General features: G+C 45.3%; 3 protein-coding genes across 5 annotated transcripts; all 3 read right to left on the reverse strand.

Moving 5' to 3' along the window:
* Positions 1 to 975: 975 nt before the first annotated feature.
* On the reverse strand, positions 976 to 6,441 carry LOC104142107 (uncharacterized). Its single transcript, XM_068918240.1, has 5 exons — positions 6,391 to 6,441; positions 5,904 to 6,199; positions 4,238 to 4,340; positions 3,943 to 3,995; positions 976 to 3,095 (listed from the first exon to the last, which is right to left on the reverse strand). The coding sequence occupies exons 2-5, from the start codon at positions 6,186 to 6,188 to the stop codon at positions 2,802 to 2,804; spliced, it is 735 nt and encodes a 244-aa protein (XP_068774341.1). The 5' UTR covers positions 6,189 to 6,199; positions 6,391 to 6,441; the 3' UTR covers positions 976 to 2,801.
* Positions 6,442 to 7,182: 741 nt separating this feature from the next.
* LOC104142085 (triggering receptor expressed on myeloid cells 2) lies at positions 7,183 to 12,868 on the reverse strand. The gene is made up of 4 exons (XM_009671801.2): positions 12,632 to 12,868; positions 9,618 to 9,962; positions 9,211 to 9,271; positions 7,183 to 8,773 (listed from the first exon to the last, which is right to left on the reverse strand). Exons 1-4 carry the CDS (start codon positions 12,672 to 12,674, stop codon positions 8,542 to 8,544), a joined length of 681 nt encoding a protein of 226 aa, XP_009670096.2. The 5' UTR covers positions 12,675 to 12,868; the 3' UTR covers positions 7,183 to 8,541.
* A 3,493-nt stretch (positions 12,869 to 16,361) lies between these two features.
* Positions 16,362 to 23,160, reverse strand: LOC104142084 (CMRF35-like molecule 1). Of its 3 annotated transcripts, none has more exons than XM_068917994.1 (8): positions 22,927 to 23,160; positions 21,172 to 21,439; positions 20,473 to 20,793; positions 19,914 to 20,243; positions 18,758 to 18,854; positions 17,838 to 17,950; positions 17,334 to 17,383; positions 16,362 to 16,858 (listed from the first exon to the last, which is right to left on the reverse strand). In XM_068917994.1, the coding sequence occupies exons 2-8, from the start codon at positions 21,359 to 21,361 to the stop codon at positions 16,652 to 16,654; spliced, it is 1,308 nt and encodes a 435-aa protein (XP_068774095.1). In that variant the 5' UTR covers positions 21,362 to 21,439; positions 22,927 to 23,160; the 3' UTR covers positions 16,362 to 16,651. The 3 variants fall into 3 exon arrangements, with proteins under 3 accessions (XP_068774095.1, XP_009670094.2, XP_068774096.1); XM_009671799.2 differs by having other exon boundaries at positions 21,172 to 21,522; XM_068917995.1 differs by lacking the exon at positions 22,927 to 23,160 and having other exon boundaries at positions 20,473 to 20,908; positions 21,172 to 21,316.
* Between the last annotated feature and the right edge of the window lie 122 nt (positions 23,161 to 23,282).

Genomic DNA, 23,282 nt, shown 5'->3' on the forward strand with positions numbered 1-23,282 from the left:
ATTTATATAGTGGCAAATAAAACGTTGTCTTTTCCATCTCTGTATCTCTTATTCAAGTCTCTATGGTTTCTTATGCATGTGGCAAAATTTACCCAGTTTGCAAATCAGCTACTGGAAGATACTCAGATGACAGTAACAACGAGTATTGCAGAATCTATAGAGTGTAGTTTATTGTATCATTGTTTTGTTTTTGTAGTCTACTTAGGGCAAGAACTCTTTGCCTTCAGCAGGTGGTAAAAGATGTAGCAGCCCAGCCATTACTGGTATGGATGTACTTTTACTGCCTATTAAAGTTGAAAACAGTCCTGTTACTGTGTATTGCTGTTGAAGGGAGACAAAGAAGAAACAGATTAACATTTCAGCAAAGGCTGCTGAAAATGCTTAGATTTAGAGTGAGTTTTAACTACATCCTGTAAAAGGACAGAGATGTCTGGAGGCACTAGAGTGAAGTGTATTGACCAATAGCCTTGATCTCCTAAAATCTCCTGTCCTCTTACGTTGTTAGATGTGCCATGTCCATGTCATGTGCCCAGTTTCTAGAACACTGCAAATTTATTTCCAGTACCATCAAATGAAGGATAAGCTGGGAAGAGTTCTGAGACATTATCCAGACACCAATCTACATTGTTATTCAGACAGCCAATATAGAACTAGGTCACCAACTAGCTGTATCCATCAGGCTCATCTGAGGACGTGGCAGGTTTGTAATGCCCCAGATGTCCAGAGGTTCCTTGTAGGTAAGTTAGAGCTTTCCTGAATGCAGTTCCACGTCTAAAAAGTGGATTGGATGGGCTACTAATGCTTTCCTATCTTAACTACCAAACATGCAAATCTAAGCCAGGTCTTCAGATAATTCTGTCCTCGTTTTAGGCTGTTCAGGTTACTAGCAAATCTCCATCATTTGAACAGGAGGAAAATACTTGTAAGATGCTTCAAGTTGAGAAAGACTTGAGAATATTTCTTGTGTCTCTTGTTTTAGAACAGGCAGTTACATATTTAGATTTTGTGGTAGAGAACTGATGCCATCAATAGAGGTAAACTGCCCCTAGATATATCCTTAGCTTCATATGACAGTGAATTTTCAGCTTGGTAGACTTACTGGTGTATACTGGTTTTTGCCTTTCTGTTGTGACTTAGGTATTTCACTCCTATTGCCTTAGAATCTGAGCACCTCAGAGCTTTTATTGTGTATGCCATTGCATCCAGATAACCAACTTGGGTACGTGGAGTTTTAGGTGCTTTCAAAGAGGCAAGCACACTAAATAAGGAATTGAATTTGGGTATTGAAGCCTAATACATTAACCATTGCTCTTTCTTATTGTGGTATCATTTCAGACCCTAATGTTATGGTCCCCACACAAACGGTTTTGCCATCTCACAAAAAGGCCCCAAGCACAAGGGTGTCAGTCATTAATTCTTTCCAGAGTTGGTCAATGCAGTGATGCGGGGGGGGAGGGGAAGGAAATAGCAGTATACAAGAACAGAAAATAGGAAGTTAGGACAGGAAGTGAGGAATGCAATCATGCGAGACTCTATGTTTAGGAAGCCAAAAATTGACCTCTTCAGCTATTATAGTAATGTTATTTCTAGCTTTGTTTTCAGAGAGTTTGTAATAGAGGGTCAACATCAGCTATGGATAAGGATGATTTGCCAGACAACCATCTCGGATGAAATGGAAAAGATGTTGACAGCCCCATCAGCCCAGGCAACAGAAGTTTGTTTGTTGGTTCTCTCTTTCTCTCTCTCCGTCCTGCCCTCTTCCCTTCTTTCCTCCCTCCTTCCTCAGAGTTGCATGAGAACTCATGAGCAGAGTGGAGTTTGTACACAAATTACATAATTCATGGATTGCTTTTCTCTGTGTTTTCACAATCCTTTCCTTCTATGCCACCCAGTACCTAAGTTGGACTCTTCCTCTAATCTTTAATACCCAAAAAGGGCATTTTTGTATCATATTCAGCAGCCTTGGGCCCAACTCACAGGCTAAGATGAGAATCTCAGTCAGATGAATTTTCAGATTGATCTGTAATCCTTCACAGATGTTTGCACCTATTACCATGATAATGGGATTCAGCTGTTTGATCAAAATATGTGTAATTTGCAATAAAGTCAAGATAATTTATATTGTAGCATGGAAATAACATTAAAAAACAGCAACCACCAAAGTCTACGGAAATACAAAGTTATATGCTTAGTACCAGTAATTCTGTACCCATGTATTTAAATTTAAGACATTTGATATTATAATATAAACAAATGTTTTTCAACAAGACACTTGTTTATGAAGACATGTCGATTGTGTGAATTGTCTTTCTGAAATCAGCCAAAGAACTCCTGCTTGAAGTTAAGCAGATTCCTTAATACTTTGCTATTTTGGGCCTTGTGAGCGTGGGGGGTGATTAACATTTTATATATGTATATGTAAGTGAGCTGTTGGAGAAGTTGCAAGCATGAAAGGAAGTGTATCGTGTTCCCATATCTCACTGTCCTTTGCTGGCTGGGACATTGTGGCAGTTGGTATCAGAGAAAGCCAGTTTTCCTGTATTTAGGTTTATAGTTGCCTGTTGTTTAAAAATAGAGCAATTTAAAGAAAGCAAATATATCCCAGCCTTCCACTGGATTTGCTTATCAACAGTTGAACTGTGATGCTGTGCAATTAGAAAAGTGTCGTTATTTTCTTCAGGGCAATTCTGTACATCTGTGTGCTGCATCCTTTCTGCTGCCTTTTGCCTCGCACTCCATTTGTATCCTGCTTCAGCAATTGCTTACAAATAGCTTGTTTCTGAGCACAGGTCAGAAAAATGTCATGAATAAGTCCAAGGCTTCGTGCTGCTTTGTTTAGGTGGACCTGTTTGTTTTTTTTCGGTTCCAGAATGAGAAGTTGTGGCTCGAAAAATAACAGTAGCATATTCCACAGGCCCTGAGGAAACTGAGTTGCCTGGTGGTTCTTGAAGGTGGAAGAAAACTTTTGGGGAAGGCTGTATGTTGATGTATATAACATCTTCAGACTTTGGTTGAGGTTGGTGCCTTATCACAGCATATACTACATTGTGCTTCAGTTCCCCATCTGGCATTCTGCTTGCTTTGTTTCTTATATCCTTTTAAAAAATCATGAAGAATGAGAAGTTAAAAAGAAATTTAGCTTTTTTTGCTTCCAACTATTAGTCTTAGTTTATCTACAAATACAAATATTTATTCCTTATATCCTAAAACGGCAGAAGAGGGGAGAGGATGCCTGGGAAAATGGAAAGTATCCTCAGAGAAGTTCAGAGAACTTCTTTTAGACAACGCTCTGCTCCCTAATATTTAAAGGCCTGGGTAGAAAGGTGCAGCAACAGTTAGCACACTGTGTATTTAGGGGGATTGCAACTAGTGAAGTTTTCCTTTGATATGAAACTTTGCTGATGTTACTGAAGATCCAAGGCCAATAAATGTTTAAGTTATTTATTTGTAATTATATTTATTTTCTGGGTAATATAAATAAAGATGTGCAGAAGGGATATGACTTACTCAAGCAATTGAGTTAGCTCGTGTCCACTTTGCAGCCAGAAGTCAGATGATCACAAGTATAGACAGCTAACTTCAGTCTTGCTAGCCTGAGTGTTCATAGCAATGCATCCACTGTAGGATGCATGCTGCTCCGTGCTTTATAACACCTGCTGAGTGGTGAACGCAGAGCTGGCAAGGCTAGCTCAAGGTGAAGCCCACAGGACCCCAGCATCATTGCTATTATTCAGTGAGCTTGGCTAGACCAGAATGAGCTGGATACATCTATCCTTGTAACTCAGACTGCAGAGCATAGCTGCTTTACTGATGGCAAAAGTGAGCACGGACAATGGGAATCCTTCTCGCTGTCCTTCCATCTCTCCCTTCTATGTCTATTAACTACGCATGGCAGAGATGAAACAAAGCACAAAGAATGTGGAAATTCTGATGCCCTCTTACCTGCAGCGCTGCTTGTCTGATAGCAGGAGGTCTCTCAAAGTCCATCCCTTTTCCTGGCAGGAAGGAGAGAATGTTCTTTGATTGTAAAACCACACCTTTACCTTTTCACTTTAAAAGTGAATACCCCCCTCTCCCTCCCTTTATGTTCAACTTGCATCTTGCGTTTTGCTTTCAGCTCAGTCTCGTTGCCTCCATGGACAATGACACCTATGAATAGACCTTCCTTACATTCAGGGGGGTGGGAAAACAACCCCTAAAGGTAGGAAAACTAGGCAAGAGGGTTAGGGAGCTTTACCTGCCTTTTTCCTTATGATGTAAGTGGTGGCAAGGACTACACAGTAGCAATTAGAGCAGTTGTAGCCAGGAGGGAACTCAGCAGCATGACAGCATAAAGATTCCTGCAGGGAAGGGCATGATATCAACATTACTATTTACAGCACCAGAGGTGACTAGGTTGATTTGGGAGGGGATTTTGTGTGTTTGAAAAAGGATTATGGTTCCAGGATAAAAATGTAGCATGCAAATACTACTCTTGCTGTCCCTAACAGATATGGTTCCATTGAGGTCAGCAGTGTTCTACTGCCACAGAGGATCATGCCCAACTGGGATGTGGCAAGTCTGAGGAGCACTCGGGAGCTCAAATTCTCTTCCTGCACTCACTTGAAGTGCTACTAGAGTTCAAAGGCATCCCTCATCAGGATGCAGTAGCCCTTCTCAGGGTCTGTCTTTGATCAGGATCACTGTTAGGGTCTCCTTTGATCAGGCTTGGTAATGACTCTCATCTGACCTGCTATGTTGTTCAGTTGGGGTTGGTCTCAGGCTAAGCTGCTCGTACAAGAGGCAGAGACATTGCGGTGCTGCATGGGCCATATAGTCATCCCTTTTTAAGTAGGCAGAAAGGAAGAACACGGTCAAACTGAGCATCTTCAGCTGAGGCCTCAACTAGTGCTTCTGAAACCGATAGAGCCTTCTACAGATTTTCATAGTACTTGAGGAGTACTCAAATTCTGCAGTGTATTTTTGTTTGTTTGCTTGCTTGTTTGTTTGTTTAACCGCTGGTCTATATTGCTCTCATCTATGGGCTTGGCAGTCCCCCACTTCTTAGTGGGAAATGAAATGGCCTCTGAATCTGCATCCAGATTCCAATTTTCCCCTTGAAAAAACACAACAGCAGGTGACATTCCCACATACTTCCATCCCTGGTGACTTTCCCTCATACTAAAAAATCCTGCTTTGGAGGCTTGCAGGATGCTCCAGTGTTGCTGCTTGCTTGTTAGCCGTGAAACTGCGAAGCTGCTCAAGAATGTTCACCCTTTACTATTTACCAAAGAAGAATCTTTATTAATGCAGTTGAGCCACTTGAATGGAATCAAACAGCTCCTCAGGAAAGAGCTGAGAGTTTTAAGTTGTTGAATAGTACCTGTTATCAAATGTCTAAATGAGAACATCTAGCGCAAGCCCAACCAGAGGGCTAGTAGCAGGGTTAGGACAAAAATGCACATAATGTGAATCCAGTTTCCTATCCTTTGGGTTGTGGTCCTCTGATGTTTTTTTAAGTCTTGCAAAAAATTTGCTGCTTGGCTGAATCATGCTTTGGAAACCTAACTATTCAATGATTATATCGTGGCCAGAGGGACAAATTAGATCTGGCTTCTGCTTCCTTTACAAGTTTGGATCCTGTAACAGATCAGAGGGAAAGGACAGCTACTGCAGGAGCCAAGTATTTTAGAAGAGATAGAGTAAGCTATGAAAGGTCATACCATTTTAGAGAAAAAGATAGGAAAACTGAGGTGCTTATTTGGGCATTGAATGCTGTTAGAAATGAAATCTCTTAGAGAAAAGATACTTGTGATTTTTTCTGTTTTTCAGTCATGTCAGAAACATTGACCTCATAGCTCACCCTCAGCTGAAACCATCATCTGTATTCTTTGCAGTAGATTATTCTGCAGATCAACACAAACCTCACAATAACATATGCCAGAATCGTCTCTTCGAAGTGCTCTCTTGATCACAGAAATCCAGCCACGTCCAATGTCTGTCTGGTCGACTGAACGACGCAGCGCATGGTTAAGGTTCATCCTTTCTGTTAAAGGGGAACTCGAGGCTAAGACTGGACAAGATTTCTCTGATAGCTCCTTGCACCAGAATTTCATCTCATGTAAACTCTTGTGCATGTCAGATGAGCAGTTAGTTTTGAAGGACTCTCCCTCTGTTTGCAGAAACACTTGCAGGTCCTCTCCTGCCATGCGTGATCCTTCTAAAGAAAGAAGAAAATTGATGCTCTCTGAGCCTTAACTGGTAGTGCCAGCAAGAGCAGCAGGGCTGGAAAACCCCCCATCCTGAAGCAGAAAGTAGTTTAGGTCATGGAGGAAAAAAATGTAGCCCACAGCTTCTTTATCACTGAGAAATTCTCTAGTGTTGAGGAAGCTAATTTGCTTTGTCACTTACTATCATCTGCTGCCCCAGAGTGATGATGCCAGTTGGGAGTTGCTGAGAAGATCTTTTAACCACAATTTTAATATACTTTTAAGTGTGGGAAGGCTGCGTAATGTTTACTGGTTGCTTTTCACTTTAAAGGTATCACTGTCTAGATAGCCATATTTAGCAATCAAGCTGTATGGCTGGAAAAGAAATAGGCACTTTCTGTCTCTAGTGCCACCTTAACACATTACAGAGCAGCTTTCAGTTGTACATGTTGTTCATTGCTGCAGCTTTGCACTTCCATGCAAGTTTTCCACCGCTCTTTCTCAAAGCATTTGTGTGGTGGTGGAGAACCAACGTTATGCCCGCTGCCACAGCAGAGGTGGTGAATGGCTCTACCTGAGGTCTCTCAACAGATCGAAACTGGGAATAGGACCCAGACCTCCTGGTTAGAAGAGCAATTCCCTTGTCTTATAGCATATGTCTACGCTGGGCACTACAGTACCATCTGGGAATACCAAAGCTAGCTTTGTGTTGGCAGCACAGCTGCATTGGCGTGTGACTCTATACGGGCTAATTTACCCTCTGGAAGCCAAAGGAATTAGTTTAGGCAGAACACAACCCTGAACAGCAGCTGAGCTGCTGTTTCTGCATGTTGCTAAATGGAGCTGGTTGGATGTGTCAGGCTGCTCAGAGGTGTCTCAGAGCATATCTGTATGTTATAAACACACCAGCGTGTTCTAAGGGTTACCTCTTCTGTAGCTGATATATTATGATCTGATGAACTCCAGCTCTTTATCATGAAGTCACACGAAGCAGGATAATCAAAGTTGATTTTATTTAGCTTTGCAAGCAATGTAGGGAAAAGAAGTGTGAATGCACACATGTGGGTTTGGAGAAGAAAAGTGGGCTTAGTTGAATGCTTGTTGACTTTTAATTTTTTTGTGAAGTTCAGCATTATATAATGAGAACTCTTCCTGGTAGCTCCAAATGTAGCTTCTCTTTTGGGAGCGATGAGCAATGATCACATGTTGGTAACATCCCCCTAAGCGAGTGGAAAAATTTCAGGGAGAAATACAGCAAAACACTTCATTCTTTGCAAAATCACTTGAGAAACTAGGAAGCAGGCTCAGAGCTAAGTGTAGATTTCACATCTCATTCTGTTATGTTTTGCAGTTCGTTATGCCTTTCCATAGCAACTATACAGCAAAGATCCACACTGTCCAAGGTAATCTTTGGGAGCGAGTCCATTCAACACCTTGAAGACTCTGAGATGACATGAACTTGATGGGTCTCTGTTCAGACCCTACTGGACCGATACTAGGGATGACCATCTGGAATAACTCTGCCTGTGGTATGGTGCAGTTCCTGGCGCCTCTGCAGAACTGCATTGCCATCGCTATGATAATGGCTTCAGCCTTTAGAGGGAGGAATCTCAGTTACAAAGCTGATTTCTAGACACATAGTAATATTAGTTTTTTATACAAACCATCCACTACTGGCTATATTTCATGCTTTTGGGTGGAAACATTCAGGGGTTTTGTAGAGATATTAGCTCTTTAACACTAATCTAAAATTCCTTGGAGATTTGAGACACAGTAAGGTTTTTCCTTTCTTACATCTTATGGATGAGTATTTTACAGAGCTTGTGAACTGCTCCCAAAAACATGTGGTGGTTGAGAGGCATCACTTGAACTTCTGTTTATAGTCACTGATGTGTCTGTAGTCTGTAAGTAATAATTTATAACAAAGCATTTGTCAGTAGCTGTGCAGAGCAGCAAAGGTTTATCTGGCCTGGCACTGGGCTAGAGGAGAACCGAGAAGTGCGCTCTCACCTTTCCTGTTCCTGCAGAAGCATTTCTGCATGCAGGCAAGTCTGTGCTGGATCTCTTGGCAGAAATACTTTATATAATCCCTCCCCTCCAGCCCCCGCTCCCGTCTCCTTCCATCAGGTTCAGGGGTTACTGGCAGCATCTTTTCAGTTCTGTTGTGTTGAAAAAAATATGGGTCAGAGGCAATGAGAAAAAGTGGCAGGTCCTGGCATTCCCTCACCAGAGTGATAGGTTCATTGCTACCTATGTTTAGTAGGTGATCCTTATGGCTGGTGGCAAAGCTTTCTTTGCCTGTGAATGTTTGACGTCCTTTGCCGTGCAATTCCCTGTTGTCTTTGGATCAACTCTAAGCAGTGTTTTGCCAGGAGGGGCTGATTCTATCCCGTGCATGCTCAGCCAGGCCAGCAGGGAAAGGGAGGATCTGCTGTTCATTGAGGCTCTGGTTCTTCTCCTCTGTGTCGGTGTCTCTGTTTTTCCTGCTGCTGGCAACAGTAAAGATCAGCACAGCCACCAGGAACTTAGTAACCAGGAATCCGGTAATGACATAGAAGACGGTGAAATCAGCTTCAGGAGGGATGCTGTGGGGAACCATAAATACAACAGTGAGGCTTAACTAGGAAGGGCATGGTTCAACCTTTAAAGAAACTCTTGCATTTTGGCAATATACAATGCAAAGATAATAACATCCCTTGCGCTAGGCAGCCCTACCTGCGCACAACAGAATCTGGAAGGTTAGAACAAATATAATAGTTTTTAACTGTAAGATTTCACATATAGATTCATTATGATCTGCAGGAATTATTTTGCCTGGCATTGAAATGGTGCTTTTTCAGGATTAGGAAACAGCTGCTACTTAGAAACCACACAGCAGGTCTGGAAGTTTTCATGGATTAGGAAGAAGTAGAGAACATGACATGGTGCATTCTCCTCAGCTTCAAAGGAGGTGCAAATGCTAATCTGTTTCAGCCCTAGGAAGGTTAGAGATCACAGCATAAGAATGAGTTTTATGATTTACCTGGAGATGCTCTGCACAGCACTAGGCTCCTCTAGCATTTCAGTCTGCACTATACCTGGTACTAGAAAACAGAGAAGTTTAGTCTGCAAGTGTTTAAAGGTGATATGCATTGATGTTACCAACTCCAGTATCTCAGCTAGGCATAGATAACCAAGGTGAGATTGGGCACTGGGCTATGTGCCAAAGGATTAATCTGGGTGCTGATAAGGGGAGAGACATGCATTGGATGTCCTGCAACAGTGAGGTCATGTTGCTGTAAATCAGGTACTAGAAAGAGGCATATGAAGTACAGAGACAGGTCAGACAACAGTAGATGTTTGCCAGAGCGAGGCACTGGCATCTGCAGACATGCCTGAAATTTAAGTAGGAACTTGTGAACTCATGAAACTCAGAGCCCCAGGACCTACCTGTCAGCACTTCCACTTGCACCTTCCTTAAGGTCTTTGTTTCTCCTAAGTAGTCAGTTTTGCAGTGGTACAGCCCAGTATCCTGCTTCTTGAGTCTCTTCATGGTCACTGTCAGGACCCCTTCATGGACATTGTCACTGATGGAAGTGGTGCCATTCCTGTTCTTCAGGAATTGCAGCCAGAAGCGGCGGGCACTCACCACATGTTGGCACTTGATTTCATCAACCTGCTTGCACCAGCTCTTTTCTCTCCACCGCTGCTGCCAGGGGTTATAGGTGCAGTTGATGGAAACGGTCCCACCTTCCATTCCATAGACCACAGTGATGTTCTCTGCAGCACAGGGTGCTGGGACAGAAGGAGGAAGCCATAAGCCAAGTCTCTCTCATGCCTATCTCTTATCACTATGTTCATGCTAAACAAATATTTTTTTCCTCTTCTACAGCTCTAGTGATGGCTGCTATCTACAGTAGAATCTTTATTGTAGGGCTGTGACACCTGTCCACCTCCCTTGTGAAAGATGAACGTGTCCAGATTCAGAGTCTTTATTCAGACTTTCTTGAAATATTTCTACACTGATCCCTCTAATGGGTATGTCATTAGGCTCTTGCCAGGAAGGCGTTCTTTTGTGAGGGACTAAAGGAGGGTGGACGTATCGTCCTCATTAATATTTGCAGATTTTCTGAAGCTCAGCAAATTTTGGTTCTTGTCTTTCCCTTCTGGCCTTGTGATGCCTGCCCTGGATTGCAGTCTGGAACTCAGCCACGCCATGGTTTCTGTAGCTATTGGGATCCTGCCCAGTAAGAGGAGGCAATTTGTCAGCCTGACTAAAGGATTAGATATAAACCTGCGTATTCCACTGGTCCTGAGGAGCATGAAGCTGGACATTCAAGTATATTGTCTTGGGACCAGGCAAGTTGTCTTGATTTTTCAAAAGCTCTTTATACAAGGCAGCTCATAAAAACATGGGTTGCCCGAATAACGTCAAACTTTTTCTGAGTAACTCTCAGGTAGACATGTTCTTGCTGTCACAACACACCACTTCTTTGCAGCATCCAAGCTGCTTATTTGGATACAGGCAAGGCAGCTTGCTTCAGGTTGCAGCCTTGTGGCCTTCCACATATGTTCGTACATGCAGATTTGGCTCTGAAAAGAGAGTACTCTCTGCTGCTGAAAATATCCTTTGCAGTAAATGCCCATGAATTTTATCCCTACTTTAAGGCTCTTTACACAGGGCCAGGGAGAAGCAACACAGCCCCAGCAAAAGCTGGAATTAAAGTGACAACTACAAACCAGCGTCCGGTTAGTTGTTAAAAGGTTAAGTCCTAATCCAAATCTTGATGTTTAACGCTAGGTCTTTGCAATTTTTTTCACCCTATCTTTTAATATCCTACTAATTTTAGTCCTGTTGACAACTTGTGTTCAGCTGCTTTGCTTTCTTGCCTTAGTTCCTTCTTTCTAATTTCCATTCCGCTTTACGGTAGACAAATGGAGAAGGGACAGTCAAAACTAGTAATACTTCCAGAGAGAAATGCAATGTGGTATTTATGGAAATCTCTATATTTCAAGGGAAAACAATTCAGGCACTAGTGGCTTCTATGAAACTCTAGGTAGTGCTAAAAACAAGTAAATTGAAAAATAGGTTATTATGAGGACTTTGGGCTGGCTGAGCCTTTTAATAACGCTTCTTAAAATAATTTCAACCATTCTGAGTGAACTGTAAACTGAAGGAAAAAAAAAAAAAGGATTTTCAGGCTTGACTAGAGGAAAGCATAAAAATGGGTCTTTGCTCTCCAAGTAGCCAACAGCTACAAGTCTTCAATATGTTTGAGCCCTGCAAGTCCAGTCCAGTCCTGTGTAATCCATCACAACATTGTAACTCCTTCTCCTATTTCTATTGTGGTCCCCTCCCTGCCCCTAGTTCTACCAGATTCTTCATTCCTGATATGGGATGGCCCCAGGTATTTCTTTTTTTAACCACAAACAGCATTGCAAAAATCTCTTGATCAGAATCATAGCATTTAAAGATTTGCTGATGACCCCATGGAAAACTTTGTGTCAGTAAATTGCTGAGCAATTTTGCTGACAGGCCATTTACTATTTGTATTTTTCCTGCCATGTTCTTCACTACTGAAAAAAGTATAGTGAACTTCTTTTTCTGAACTCATTCAGATTTGTTGTCGTAATTGAAACAGGTTTCTGTGCTCTCAAAGCCTGAATCTGTTATCTTTCTTTGCACTGCTCTAAGTATCTGGGATCTCCACAGTGAGGCTGGAGAAAGAAAGGTGTCAGCTGAGAATACCAGCTGGATCCTGTGCCTCGTTTCTCATTTCAGATGAACGTTGCTCTCCGAGTGGGAGAGTCATGCTCTACAGAGATGTGCTCCCCAGTTTAAAGGATTCATTTCATTGTCCTCAAGATTTCAGAGATGTCCCTGCTTCTTTGAGCTTTGTTTTGCTCTGCTTAAACCCTAGCTGCTGCAATTTACATGCAAACCCCTACAAATGCCAGACAAATAGGATTTTGCAATTTCACTTTCTGAGGAGGCACACAAGACTTCTGTCAAGACTATTTCCTGTTTTGACTCAAAGGATTCCTGTGAGAAGAGCAGAGCGCTTGGATCGCCACTGGCCCTTCGTTAAATCAAGGGAAAAGAACCAAATCTGATGAAAGAGTCTGATATTGCTGTAATTCAGCTGGCGAGGATAACTAGGGTGCTAAATGCACTGTAATGCTCTAGTTTCCCTCTGTTTGCATTGCACTGGATCTTGCAGTGCGCTGACAGGCAGCAAGACTCTTTTCCATAGTAAGTGTTTGTATTGCTCTCCTGAAGAACTGTATGCTACAATGAAGTTATTATCTTTGCATCCAGAACGAGCTATTTTGTCTCAAGGCTTGTGCAGTCTTTTCCCATAGCCTTATGGTACCTCATACTAGGTGCAGGAAAAGATAAAGTTTTGCACCAGTCCTTTACCCTTTCCCTCAACCGAAACCCAAGGCCTTGTACGCTTTCTTACCTGACAAGAAAACCAAGAAGATGAGGTGCACAAGCTTTTCCATGTCTGTCCAACAGAGCAGGGGACAAGAGTGGAGTCTGAACAAAAGTAAAAAGGACTCTTGCCCAAGAGCAGCTTTCTTTTCCCCCCTTCTTGCTCAGCCGGAAGGAATGAGCGCAGGAACTTGGCATCTTTTTCGTCCTGCGCATTGAGCAATTCACCAGGGGCAGGCATTTGTCTTGCGGGCTGAAAATTCAGGCATCAGCATTGCCCAGTCACAGCCAGAATTTAGTCTAGACAGCCTGAAAGAGAGCATCATGTGATGGCCTGAAACCATGGTACTGGGAGTCCCTCTGAGCTCAGCAGTGGTGCCTGTCCATCAGTCCAGGCTTTACATGCAAGATTTGCATGGGGTAAATTTCTGGAATGCCAAAAGGTAAAGGGCCATGCTTATTAAGATGCTGCCAGGTATCTCAGTCAGCATCCAGAAAGTGAAGTGAAGGAAGGGGCATAATCTTGGAGGTCATCTTCAGATGACTTAGAAGACACTGTGTGTGAGACGTTGCTATTTGACAAATGACTGAGGGCAGGAAGAGAGCACTGTGTTGAGGTGAAGCTGTGAGGTGCTCTAGACAAGCAGAATAGGCAGTAGAGGTAACATCTTTATTTTGTACCCAGAAGAAAGAGGGATCAGGGCATTGGTTTAACTTGCATCGGTGGTCATTGCCATGCTGACACAGAAGTTAGGATTGCACTGAAGGGTGCCTTCTAAAGCATTAGCAAACTGGTAGACTGTGGAGGAGCTGCTATTTTTTTTGGTTGAATATATTTTCTTGGAGATCTTCCCTGCAAGTACTAATGGATCCTGGCTTCTTAACATATGGGAATAAGCAGATAAATATGCAGATCTACCCATTAATAAATGAGCCATCTTTTTCTCTCTGGTAAATTATGTTTAAGGAAATGGTCCCTTACAGCATCCAGAAATTCTCTGTGGGGTTTACTGACTCCAGCTTGTGTTCGTTCTTGCTACAATGGGCACAAATCTGGCTTCTCTTTGATCAGAAGGAACTATCTCCCTGAAAATGTATCTCTTCCACTTAATCATCTTCTAGTCTTACTCTTCCACTGTCTTATTTTGGTCACTTTGCCCAAGCTTTCTGTGCTTTTTCTAGATTTCTCTCAAGTCTTGCTTCTTTTGGAGTGTCATTTGAGCTACAGTTAGAGTTGGTCAGGAAAGTATATTTTCCTCCCCCCCTTTTAATTTTTTTAATTATTTCTTTTTGTTCCATGGTCTCACCTTTGCAAGCACACCTAAACATTCTTGACCAAAATTGGCGCTTTCTACAAAAAGTCTTGTTTTGTCATAAAGTCATTTTCCGCTGTAAGGGATTTTTCAGTTAATTTTGGACTCTGAAATTACAGTGAAGTCCTGCTCTTAGCTCCATTTTCAAGCTTTGCAGAGTCTGCCCACTCGTTATTCTCCCTGAGCTTCCACTCTCAGGCATGTTCTGACCCTCATGTATATCAGAAGATTTATTCTCTGCTGTCTCGTACCTCATGTTTCTTGATGATTAGTAGCATTTTGACCCACTGTAACTGACTGCATGAATGGCAGAGAGTTAGGGAGGAATCATGGGTTAGATTTCTGGAACTGTTTTCTTTTTCCTTCTTTTATTTCAAGTTAAAAGTGTCAACTCTGAAAACCTCAAAGAATAAATCGGCTTCCCTGCCGCAGCCATAGCAAGAGAGGTCTATAGGAAAGCTGGATTTGACTGGCCTGTGGGGAAAGGGTAGTTCAGGCCCTTTAATTCGCTACTTATCTGTGGGGTCTGCAGAGCTTGTTGAGGACAAATAAAGTGTCAGGTTTTTGTGTTTTGGGGAAACCGGGCTGAGCCCCAGCAAACTCGTTTCACGTTGCTTACCAGATGATTACTACATAAAGGCAGCAAATGTATCATGTGGAGTATTTCCAGCAGAGCTGGGGCGGTAATGATATACCACTGTCCAGACCCCTAGTGAGCTCTCCCATGAAGTCCTGCCTGCATTCTGGTTTCCTGCGACTGTGCAAGAAGCCACAACAGCTTGCTTTTAGTTTCCTAAAGTGTAGCCAAAAAAGAAGAAGAAGAAAAAAAAAAAAGCTGGGAGTAGGCATGCAGGATTTCTCCAGCTGCACTGGTGGATAGTCTGGGAAGAGCTGCTAAAATTACAGCATAGTGCTGCAAAAGAAAACAGAGCTTCATTTGAGACTGGCTGGAGTGGACATTCCTGCAGAGATGCAGAGATGTCTCACAACACTGAGGGCAAGAAATTGAGTGCATTGTGAAAAGGTGTTTGAGAGTCTGTGGCAAGATTATTCATGATAGCAGGGATTTGATGAGGTTCCTGCCAGTCCTCTGTTCCTGTGGCAAGTCTTGGAGACTGCCTGCCTCCACTGGTGATCTATAAATGTATTGCATGTCTGACCCACTTGGATGTCTACTTTTGTAAATAATCCACTCTTAAAAACTGCTGCTTCCCTTCTGTTATACCATCTGATGTTGAAACCAGCCCTCTTGTGCTCATACTTCTTCCTCTTCTGTCTTTGTCATACTTCCTGCAGCTTCTTTGCTCAGCCTGCCAGTTTCTTGCTCTGCACCACTGTCTGTACAGACCTTCCTCATATCTGTCTCAGGACTTGTCCTTGCAGTTGGCACAGTAAGGCAAATTCCATTCAGAAAGTCCCTGTGCCCTGTCTGCTCCTCTTGTGCAGTACTGCATGCTGCTTCCCTCCTGTTTCAGAAATAATCATTTTTTTCTTCTCCCTACCTTGTTTTTATTCCACAGTGCTTTGGTTTAAGCAGCCAATTTCTGCATCCTAGGGGAAGAGAGGGTATAGGCCAGGACACCAGCCAGAAGTAGTTGAACAGAGTAAGGCCCTTTGAGGAGGTGGTGGAAGGATGGGGCAGCCTGCACAAGCTACTGGAAGCCATGCCAGTGAGTAGATTTCACTCACTGCTTCATTCTGTTTTCATTGTACAGGCCTTAGAGACTGCATAAATATGCTGTAGCTGTGGACAACCCTGCCTGAGTGCAAATTCAGCCCTTGAATTTGGAAATAATTGAGTTGTTTAGAGGGTGCAGTGTTGGAGGCTCTCACTAGTGCTATCCACAGCAGGTGCAGTGAATCTACCCCACAACTTTCTGCACTCCATAATGGGATACTTGTGCGTGTACTCAGAAATCACATTGCCACCTACCTTTCTCTCCTCCCCCCAAGCTTCTGTGTGCATGCTCTATTTCTTACGCTACAGCTATAGTTTACTTTTATTTGAAAGCCTCTTACCATCTTGTTTCTCTTACTTAAGCAGACTGATAAATTTAGGCTGTTCAGGGATTTGTACATACATGCAGTTGTTTTGTAGCTAGAAGACTTTCTGATGGTCTGATTCATACAGGGTCCTTCTCAGTTTGTAAAGTTTGCAATGCAGCATTTCAGCTTGCTACCATGTACCCTCTAGATATTTCCCTTTAGGCAGATGCTGGTTCTGCTTATTCCTGTAACTCCAGTGCTGATACCCTCCCCGACCCGTTATGTGGCAAATGAACCCAGTCACAGCAGCATTGGGATGGGTTTTCTCGGCCATAGTTGTTGAACCCTTAGGAGCAGGACAGGGCTTCTACCAGTGAACATAGTTGACATACCAGACCCATCCTTGGCCAAGCAAGTACTGCTCTTTTTAAAAAGGTCACTCCTCCATACCTGCCTCTCCAAAAGAATCTGCGTTTTAATAGAATACAAGAAAATTGATGTGCAAGGGATCCTGAGCACACTCAGGGATACCCAGCACTTCTCTCTGACCTGAAAGAATCTGCACAGCAGTGACAAAATTTGCTACAGGCCTCCCATAGGAGGGAGGCCTTAAAATGTATATGCAGGGTATACATGGTAGCAAAACCTCAGCTCTTTTCCCCATGTCCTTGCAGATGCCTTCTACTCCCCATTCCCTCTCTGTGTTCCATTTATTTTCTCCCATTTCTGGATTGTTTGTGTCCTGTGCATCATCCTTTGTTGTTCGCTGGTAATTGCTTCAGTGCAATGTTAGCATATTCCACAGTTTCAGCTTTGGGTTTCTCGGCAGCCTGACTTTGTCCAACATTAGCATAGAGAGGTTCCTCAGGGCTGAGCTGGTTTATAAAGTTCAGGGTAACGTATTTTAGGTCTTTGCTGTCGTTCTCAGGACTTTCCATTCTTTCAGTGCTCTGAAACTATGAAAAAAAAAAAAGGGAAAACACTTCTCAGCATGATTCAGTGCCAGGCCACAGCGGTTGTCAAAAGAACAGAGGGAATTGTCTCAGAGGGAAAGAAAGGGAGTCATATAAAAAGTTATCTTTTGTCATGGCAGAGGTGGAAGAAGAGCAAACCCTTTCCTTCAGCTCCTTTCTTGATACATATTACGACTTCAGCTTCCGACCTTTGCTTCTAGTCTAAGTAGTTGAGTTATTTCTCAGAGACTGATAGAATCTGCTCCAGTGGCCTTTTTTCCAGTGGAATTTCCTAACGTTACCCCTTTCTGTTCACCTAAGAACGTTCCTCTCTCTGGTGGCATATTAAATATCCCCTTCCCTCCTGCTCAAAACCAAAAATGAACACGAAGTTTCCTATCACATGGGTCAGCTAGCTCCTCACAGGCTATTGGTAGGGGATTCAGGTACCATATGGGAAATCTGTTGTTTTCCTTACCTGTGCTGTGTCCTCTGGTTTGTCATAGATGTCTTCTGCTTGTCTGTTACCTTAGGAATGAGCCAAAATCAGAGGTTTTATAAGTAGAGAAGTCCATGGAATGCCTGGGCATTTACTACGCTATAGGAGTGTAGGGGGAAGCTGTGGGATTGCCTAGGGATGGACGTGATGAGAGGGATGAGTGTGCCAGTGAGGACCATCTAACCTGAATCTGTCAGTGAACATGTTGCTCTCACTTTACTTCTCCCCTAGAACGTGCAGCCTGGTTGGATTTAGGAGGTGTCTTGTGGAGAGTCTGGAGAAACAGGAGCAGGGGGTTGATTTATTGTGAGAGGAGATCACAGCATTAAGCCTGCCTTGAGGCGTCCCAGGCTGCACCTGTCTTATATTTTCCAGGGCATTGTGAGCTGGGGATAAGCTCAGTTGGAGTGGAAAATTGATGGCCAGAGACAACCCTGTTTAGTACTGACTAGAACATGGGAGACATCGCCAGTCTCCACATACCTTGTCTCGGCTGCCTGTGCTTCTTGATGCACAGTGTTATCACGCTGGTAAGTGCCAGGATGAGCAGGATGCCCAGGAACACAGAGAGGAGGATGAAGATATTTACACTGGAGCTGAAGTTAAGGGAGCAAAGGAGTTATCAGTGTTAGATGGCAGCGCAGCATGATGCTGGCGTGGCCTTTTGCCAAAAGTTGACCAGCAATGGGCAGGGCAGGAATAGCTGTTATGTACTTGGGAGGAGAGCCCAGTTCTTATGGAGCAATGCTGTCTAGATTGTTATTACTTGGCTGTGCCTTTTGAGCTAAACTGCTCTCTGAATTTTTAAAACAAACCAGTGTTCAAGGTTCAAAGTGCAATTCGAAGCTCTTTCGAGCAGGAACTATCTTTACCTCCTGTGGTTTTCTGCCCCTGGCACATTGAGAGCCAATATATGGTTATACTCTCAGGTGTTGCTGTCCTGTGCATGACAGCAGATGTCAAAAGGGGAAGAAAATCCCTTACATTTAATAAGCTGGTAAATAGAAGAAGGATGCAATAGCAGCTGAAGACTATTTCACTGTTAACTATTCATGGCCAGGAATGAGCAAAGGCAAGGCAGGCTTTGGGGCAGAATCTGAAGGTTTCTATTGCTGCAAAGAGCACCACCCAAATAGTTAAAGAGTGGAAAGGCAGCTACATTCCCAGAACAGTTGTGACTTGATTTCGTCAATTTACTTCTCCCTTTGTAATTGCATTCTGGACAGGAGCTGGAAGAGGAGAGGGTGCTTTTTGAACGGATGCCTGTCAAACCTAACATCTCTTTAAGCAGGAATCTTTGGAATGCCCAGAGATTGCCTGCCCCAGGAAGAGAGGCATATCATGGATGAGACATTAATAACTGTTATTTGTGTTCAAACTTAGACACTTTCTTTAGGCCTTACCGTTTTGGTGGTGCAGTGGTTGTAAAACTGGCATTGTTGACAGAAGGGGTTGTTTGACTCGTGTTTGCAGTAACTGACAAAGTTGTTTCATCTGAACCTGCAGTCAGAACCATGAAGAGAAGAAGAATCATTCTTGGGCTACTTAGCATTTAGCAGCTAAACGTTCCTGCTATTGCTACCACTGGTATAAATCCACTCATGCTGTGACACACAACATGGACAAGTTGCCCAGGCTGTAACCAGTGTCATCCAGACTAAGCAACATAAGGATCAAAATGTGTGAGGGAGGGGGAAGGCGTTCAACAGGAGCCCTACTTTGTGTTCCCTCCCCACTACGTGGCAGGGGTATGCACTACAGGTGCAGGCGGATAGGATCTGTAGGCACAGATCTACAGGTAGCAATGAAGTATTTAACAACACTGTGCATAAGCAGATAGAAGCCTGTGAAAAATAAGCAAAGAGCATAAAGGCTCAGCGGTAAGAATTGCTTCCAGGACTGCTGCTGTACCCCAGCGGAGACTGTGCATGCAGTATCCTGCTCACTTAAGTGCGTTCAGTCCCAAGTGTTAAGATTTTCATATAGGAACTATGCCATCCCCTTTGGACTCCTGGATTGCCGTATCCCTTCAGTACTGCTCTGCCAAATTCCTGAAAGGCAGGGCAAAGAACGGCACTGGTCTGCCACAATCAGGTGGCCAAATATTATCGCTTATTGTTAAACATCACACTGAAAGAAAAAACAGAAGTCCAACTTCTTTAAAATATGGGTCTAAAGGCATGGAATTTGTCACCTTTGCAAACAAATGTAAAAATCTTAAGAGTCTTTGAAAGCGAAGGGGTCAGACACTATACAGAGACAGAATTGGTAGCATGAGAACATGAGTGAAAGAAGCACCTCTGTAAAGATGGCTGAAGCTTCTCTCATGTAAAAGAGAAACAACACAGCATATCCATGCAGTCCAGTTACAATCCTTCTTGCAATTAAACACAATCCTAAGTGTGAGAAAGTAAAACTGTGTGGGGTTTGGGCAGGGAAGAAAATCCACGTATAACCTAGGAGGTGATATAAGCTGGGCAGCACAGTGACTGGAGAGAGAGCAGGAAAGTGGGTCTGGAGTTTGCAGACAACTATGGTTCCCTACGGATGAATACGCACCATTAGAAATATCGAGTGTAACCTCCACTATTCGGAAGAGTTGTGGGTGTTCGTAAAGCGCACACCAGTACACGCCAGAGTCCTGTGCCTGCAGCTTCTCCATGGTGACGGTGATAATCCCCCTCCGGCTGTCATCCTGGATCGTGGTTGTGCCTGGCTGAGCTGTTCTGTGATGCTCTGAGGGCTGCTGATCTGTACGGACCAGGACAGCACATTCTTTCCCAGCTCCCACTTTGCACCAGGCTTTCGTCACAGCCCTGTAGTCTGGGGAGCTGTACAGACACTGGACATGGAGCATGTCTGACTCCCTGGCTGTGTATTGTTGAGTCCCTGGAAAACATGAGGCGTGTTTGGTGAGCTCCCAAAACAGGCATAATGGCATCGCCTCCCCACGGCTGGAATATGTGCCATGGGCTGAGCCCTTCCTGGCTGTAACTCTGCCGGTGGTGGCTGCTCTGGGCTCCTCGGTGGTCTGGCGCAGGACGGGAGGGGAAAACAAGCAGGGGAGATGGGGCTGAAACCTGCGGGCAGCTGCACTTCCCCTCAAATAGATACTCACTCTTGGACACGGTGAGCCTGACCTCCATTATTCGGATGGGACCTGTGTATGTGTTGCGTGTACACCAGTACACGCCAGTGTCCTGTTCCTGCAGCTTCTGCATGGTGATGGTGACAGTCTTGTCCCAGGTGTCGTCCTGGATCGAGGTTCTGTTTTGCTGGGCTTTGCTGTAATGCCGTGTGGATGGGTAATTTGTGCTGACCATGGTTTTGCACAAAGTGTGACCTTCCCTTCGGCACCAGGCTTTTGTTGTTGTGCTGTACGTCTGGGCGCTGTATGGGCACTGCACAGAGAGCGTGTCCAACTCCTGACTGTGGAACTCTGTGAAACAGCAAATCTGGTCACCGGCAGGCGGCCGTGGGCACGCGGGCGGCCGTGTCCCTGACTGAGCTGGGCACCCAGGCCAAATCTCCGCTGGGGTAGCTCTGCTCAGGGCCTGCAGGGCAGTGAGGGAAGGGGTGAGTTAGAGCAGGACATTTCAGAGCCGTGAGCCCCCAGGGCCAGCTGGGGCTGTGGGGCTCCTTCACACTGGGCTTGTGTGAGTGGGGAAGGCAGTGAGCAAGGCCTGGGGAGGGTGAGGGGACTGTGGGGTTCAGGGGAAGCCATTGAACTGGGGTAGGAGAGGAGGGATGGCACAGGGGAGGGAAGGATGTTCCTTTTTGACAAGACTTGAGTTTGTATGGAGAGAAACGTACTCACCCTTGAAAACATTCAGTGAGATTGTCTTTAGTGGGAAGAATTTGTCGGTGTTAAGATGGGAACCACAGGAGTATTTGCCTGAGTCCTGTACCTGGAGGTTTCTCATGGTGATGGAAATGGTCCCACGTTCGATGTCATCCTCTATTGTAACTGTGCCCTCTGTGGCCTGGTTTTGGTACTCATAAAACATTGAGTAAGTTGTCTCTACTAAAGGTTCACATAATCTATTCCTCAGCCGGCACCAGACTTTCTGTGAAGGGGAGCCAGTCTGTATTGTGTAAGGACACAGGACAGTGAGAGTGCTTCCTTCCCGTCGGCTCTCCTCAGGAAGAGGTGTTTGGGCTTGGAGGCCTGCAAACACCAGGAGTGGTGAGGGAGAGGAAAGCCGAAGCAGGGCTGCCCACCACCTCCCGATGGGCCCTGGCAGACTCTGCCCTCCTTCCTCCGAGGGAGTGGGTGGCTGGAGGGGCTCCGAGAAGAGAGGGATTTGTTCGCCCTGCCAAATGCACCATCTTGGAAACAGGAAGGTTGGTGCTTGGTGTGAAGTGTTGAGATTTGAGCTGGGATCGCAACTCCAGTTTAAAACCCAGTATCTTTGGTTTAAAACCCAGTTCACATGACAGTATTCCTCTGGAGGTAAATGTGGGACCTGGTGACTTGCAGGTGCTAAAAGCATCTGTCCTTAGAGCCAGACTAGTGCTGTGCATGGGGCAGTGCTTGGGAGCTGCCCCAGCAGCCCAGCACCGTTGTTAGTGCCTCTCGCTCCAGGCTAAATGGGGGCCGAACCCCTCCATATCTGGGGGATCGAATCGGTGTGGCTCAGCGCCACCCTGGAGGAGCTACAGGCAAGTCTCCCAGCAGCGGGGTGGCCGACTGTACTGGGTGTGGGAACGGGGGAGAGGGAAGGAGCAGGGACGGTGTTTGCCATGGGGGTGAAAGCTTGACCCGTGTTCCCGGCGGGCCTGAGGCTGCGCTCCCTGCAGCCTGTGCTTCCCTCCTTACTGCATCCTCGGAGGATGCCCAGCGACTGAGGGGAGCCTGGAAAGGCAGTCTCTGCACCAAAGAGTTTGTGCACTAGCGCTGAGTGATCCCAGCAGAGGTTTCAGCAGGTCGGAAGAGCTGGGAGAAAGGTGGGAATTGCTGAGGGAGAGGGAGAAGAAGAGGGAGAGGGGAGCAAAGCCCACCTGGTGGAGTCGTCCTTAGAGCTCCTCTGTGCCCAGGTGGAGGGCGCAGAGCGCTGTGCGTACACAGCCGTGTGTGGGTTGGGCGCCGAGAGACAAACAAGCTGTTGGCCAGGGAAATAAGGAGCTGGTGACCTTCCTGCCCCACTTCACCAAGCTACTACTGGGTGAGAGCTTTGTGATTTCTGCTGGGAAGGCAGGAGAGGCAGGCAGGTACTCCAGGGCAGCTCTGTCCTGAGGCTGGGACTACAGTGGGCCCCTTTGCTGGGAGCAGCGGAGCAGGGCCAGGCTGTGCCATGGGAAATGCCAGCTGGGGAAGGCTCTGGTGACTGCTTGGAGGCAGCAGCTCTGTGCTCCCAGGATGCCTTGGTGCCGCTGGAGCGAGCTGTGCAGCGGTAGGAATCAGGGCTGTCGCCTTGCCTTCCCATCCCTGCAGCGAGTTCCCCAGCTCGAGTCATCCTGGTGTGAGATTCCCATGGTCTGCAAAGCTCCCCAGGCGGCCAGGGTGAGGAAGGGTCTCCCGCTCCTCCAGGGTGTGCTGGGAAGCCTCAGCTATGCCCAGCCCCTCTCTTACCTGGGCAGCAGAGCGGCAGCAGGAGGAGGACTCTCAGCTCCATGGCCGTCCTCAAGCCCAGGGAAGGGGCATTGCTGGGAGCTGCCCAAAGGGGCCCCGTTGGAAAGCACTTGCGCTGTGCACCCTCCTGCCTCTCACTGACGCTGCTGGAGGAAGTGGCTGAGGTCTTGCCTTCCCACGGAAATCCTTCACCATGTTTTGCAACAAGATTGGCATCAGGATTAGTTTCAGGGTGCTTTTGGGGAAGTGACTGAGAGCAGAGCTCTCCCGCTCTGCAGGCCCGTCCCGCTGGGTGGGGCCCTGTGCTGCTCTCCGTGGCCGTTGTCCTGCTCTCCCCCCGCACCAGTGGGAACGGA

The sequence above is a fragment of the Struthio camelus genome, chromosome 24 (genome assembly GCF_040807025.1).
Source record: "Struthio camelus isolate bStrCam1 chromosome 24, bStrCam1.hap1, whole genome shotgun sequence".
Taxonomy (NCBI): Eukaryota; Metazoa; Chordata; class Aves; order Struthioniformes; family Struthionidae; genus Struthio; species Struthio camelus.

Excerpts from the sequence above, each read along its gene's own strand:
- LOC104142107 (XM_068918240.1), bottom strand. The coding sequence starts at position 6,188 with ATGGCAGGAGAGGACCTGCAAGTGTTTCTGCAAACAGAGGGAGAGTCC. Across the intron at positions 3,996-4,237 it reads CATCATAAGGAAAAAGGCAG|GAAAAGGGATGGACTTTGAG; the intron begins GTAAAGCTCCCT and ends CCTTCCTGCCAG. Across the intron at positions 3,096-3,942 it reads TCAGACAAGCAGCGCTGCAG|GATATAAGAAACAAAGCAAG; the intron begins GTAAGAGGGCAT and ends ATTTTTTAAAAG.
- LOC104142084 (XM_009671799.2), bottom strand. The coding sequence starts at position 22,969 with ATGGAGCTGAGAGTCCTCCTCCTGCTGCCGCTCTGCTGCCCAG. Across the intron at positions 21,523-22,926 it reads GCTGCCGCTCTGCTGCCCAG|GCCTCCAAGCCCAAACACCT; the intron begins GTAAGAGAGGGG and ends TGGTGTTTGCAG. Across the intron at positions 20,794-21,171 it reads CTCACTGAATGTTTTCAAGG|AGTTCCACAGTCAGGAGTTG; the intron begins GTGAGTACGTTT and ends GCTGTTTCACAG.
- LOC104142085 (XM_009671801.2), bottom strand. The coding sequence starts at position 12,674 with ATGGAAAAGCTTGTGCACCTCATCTTCTTGGTTTTCTTGTCAG. Across the intron at positions 9,272-9,617 it reads GCAAGTGGAAGTGCTGACAG|TACCAGGTATAGTGCAGACT; the intron begins GTAGGTCCTGGG and ends TCTGTTTTCTAG. Across the intron at positions 8,774-9,210 it reads GCTGTGCAGAGCATCTCCAG|CATCCCTCCTGAAGCTGATT; the intron begins GTAAATCATAAA and ends GGTTCCCCACAG.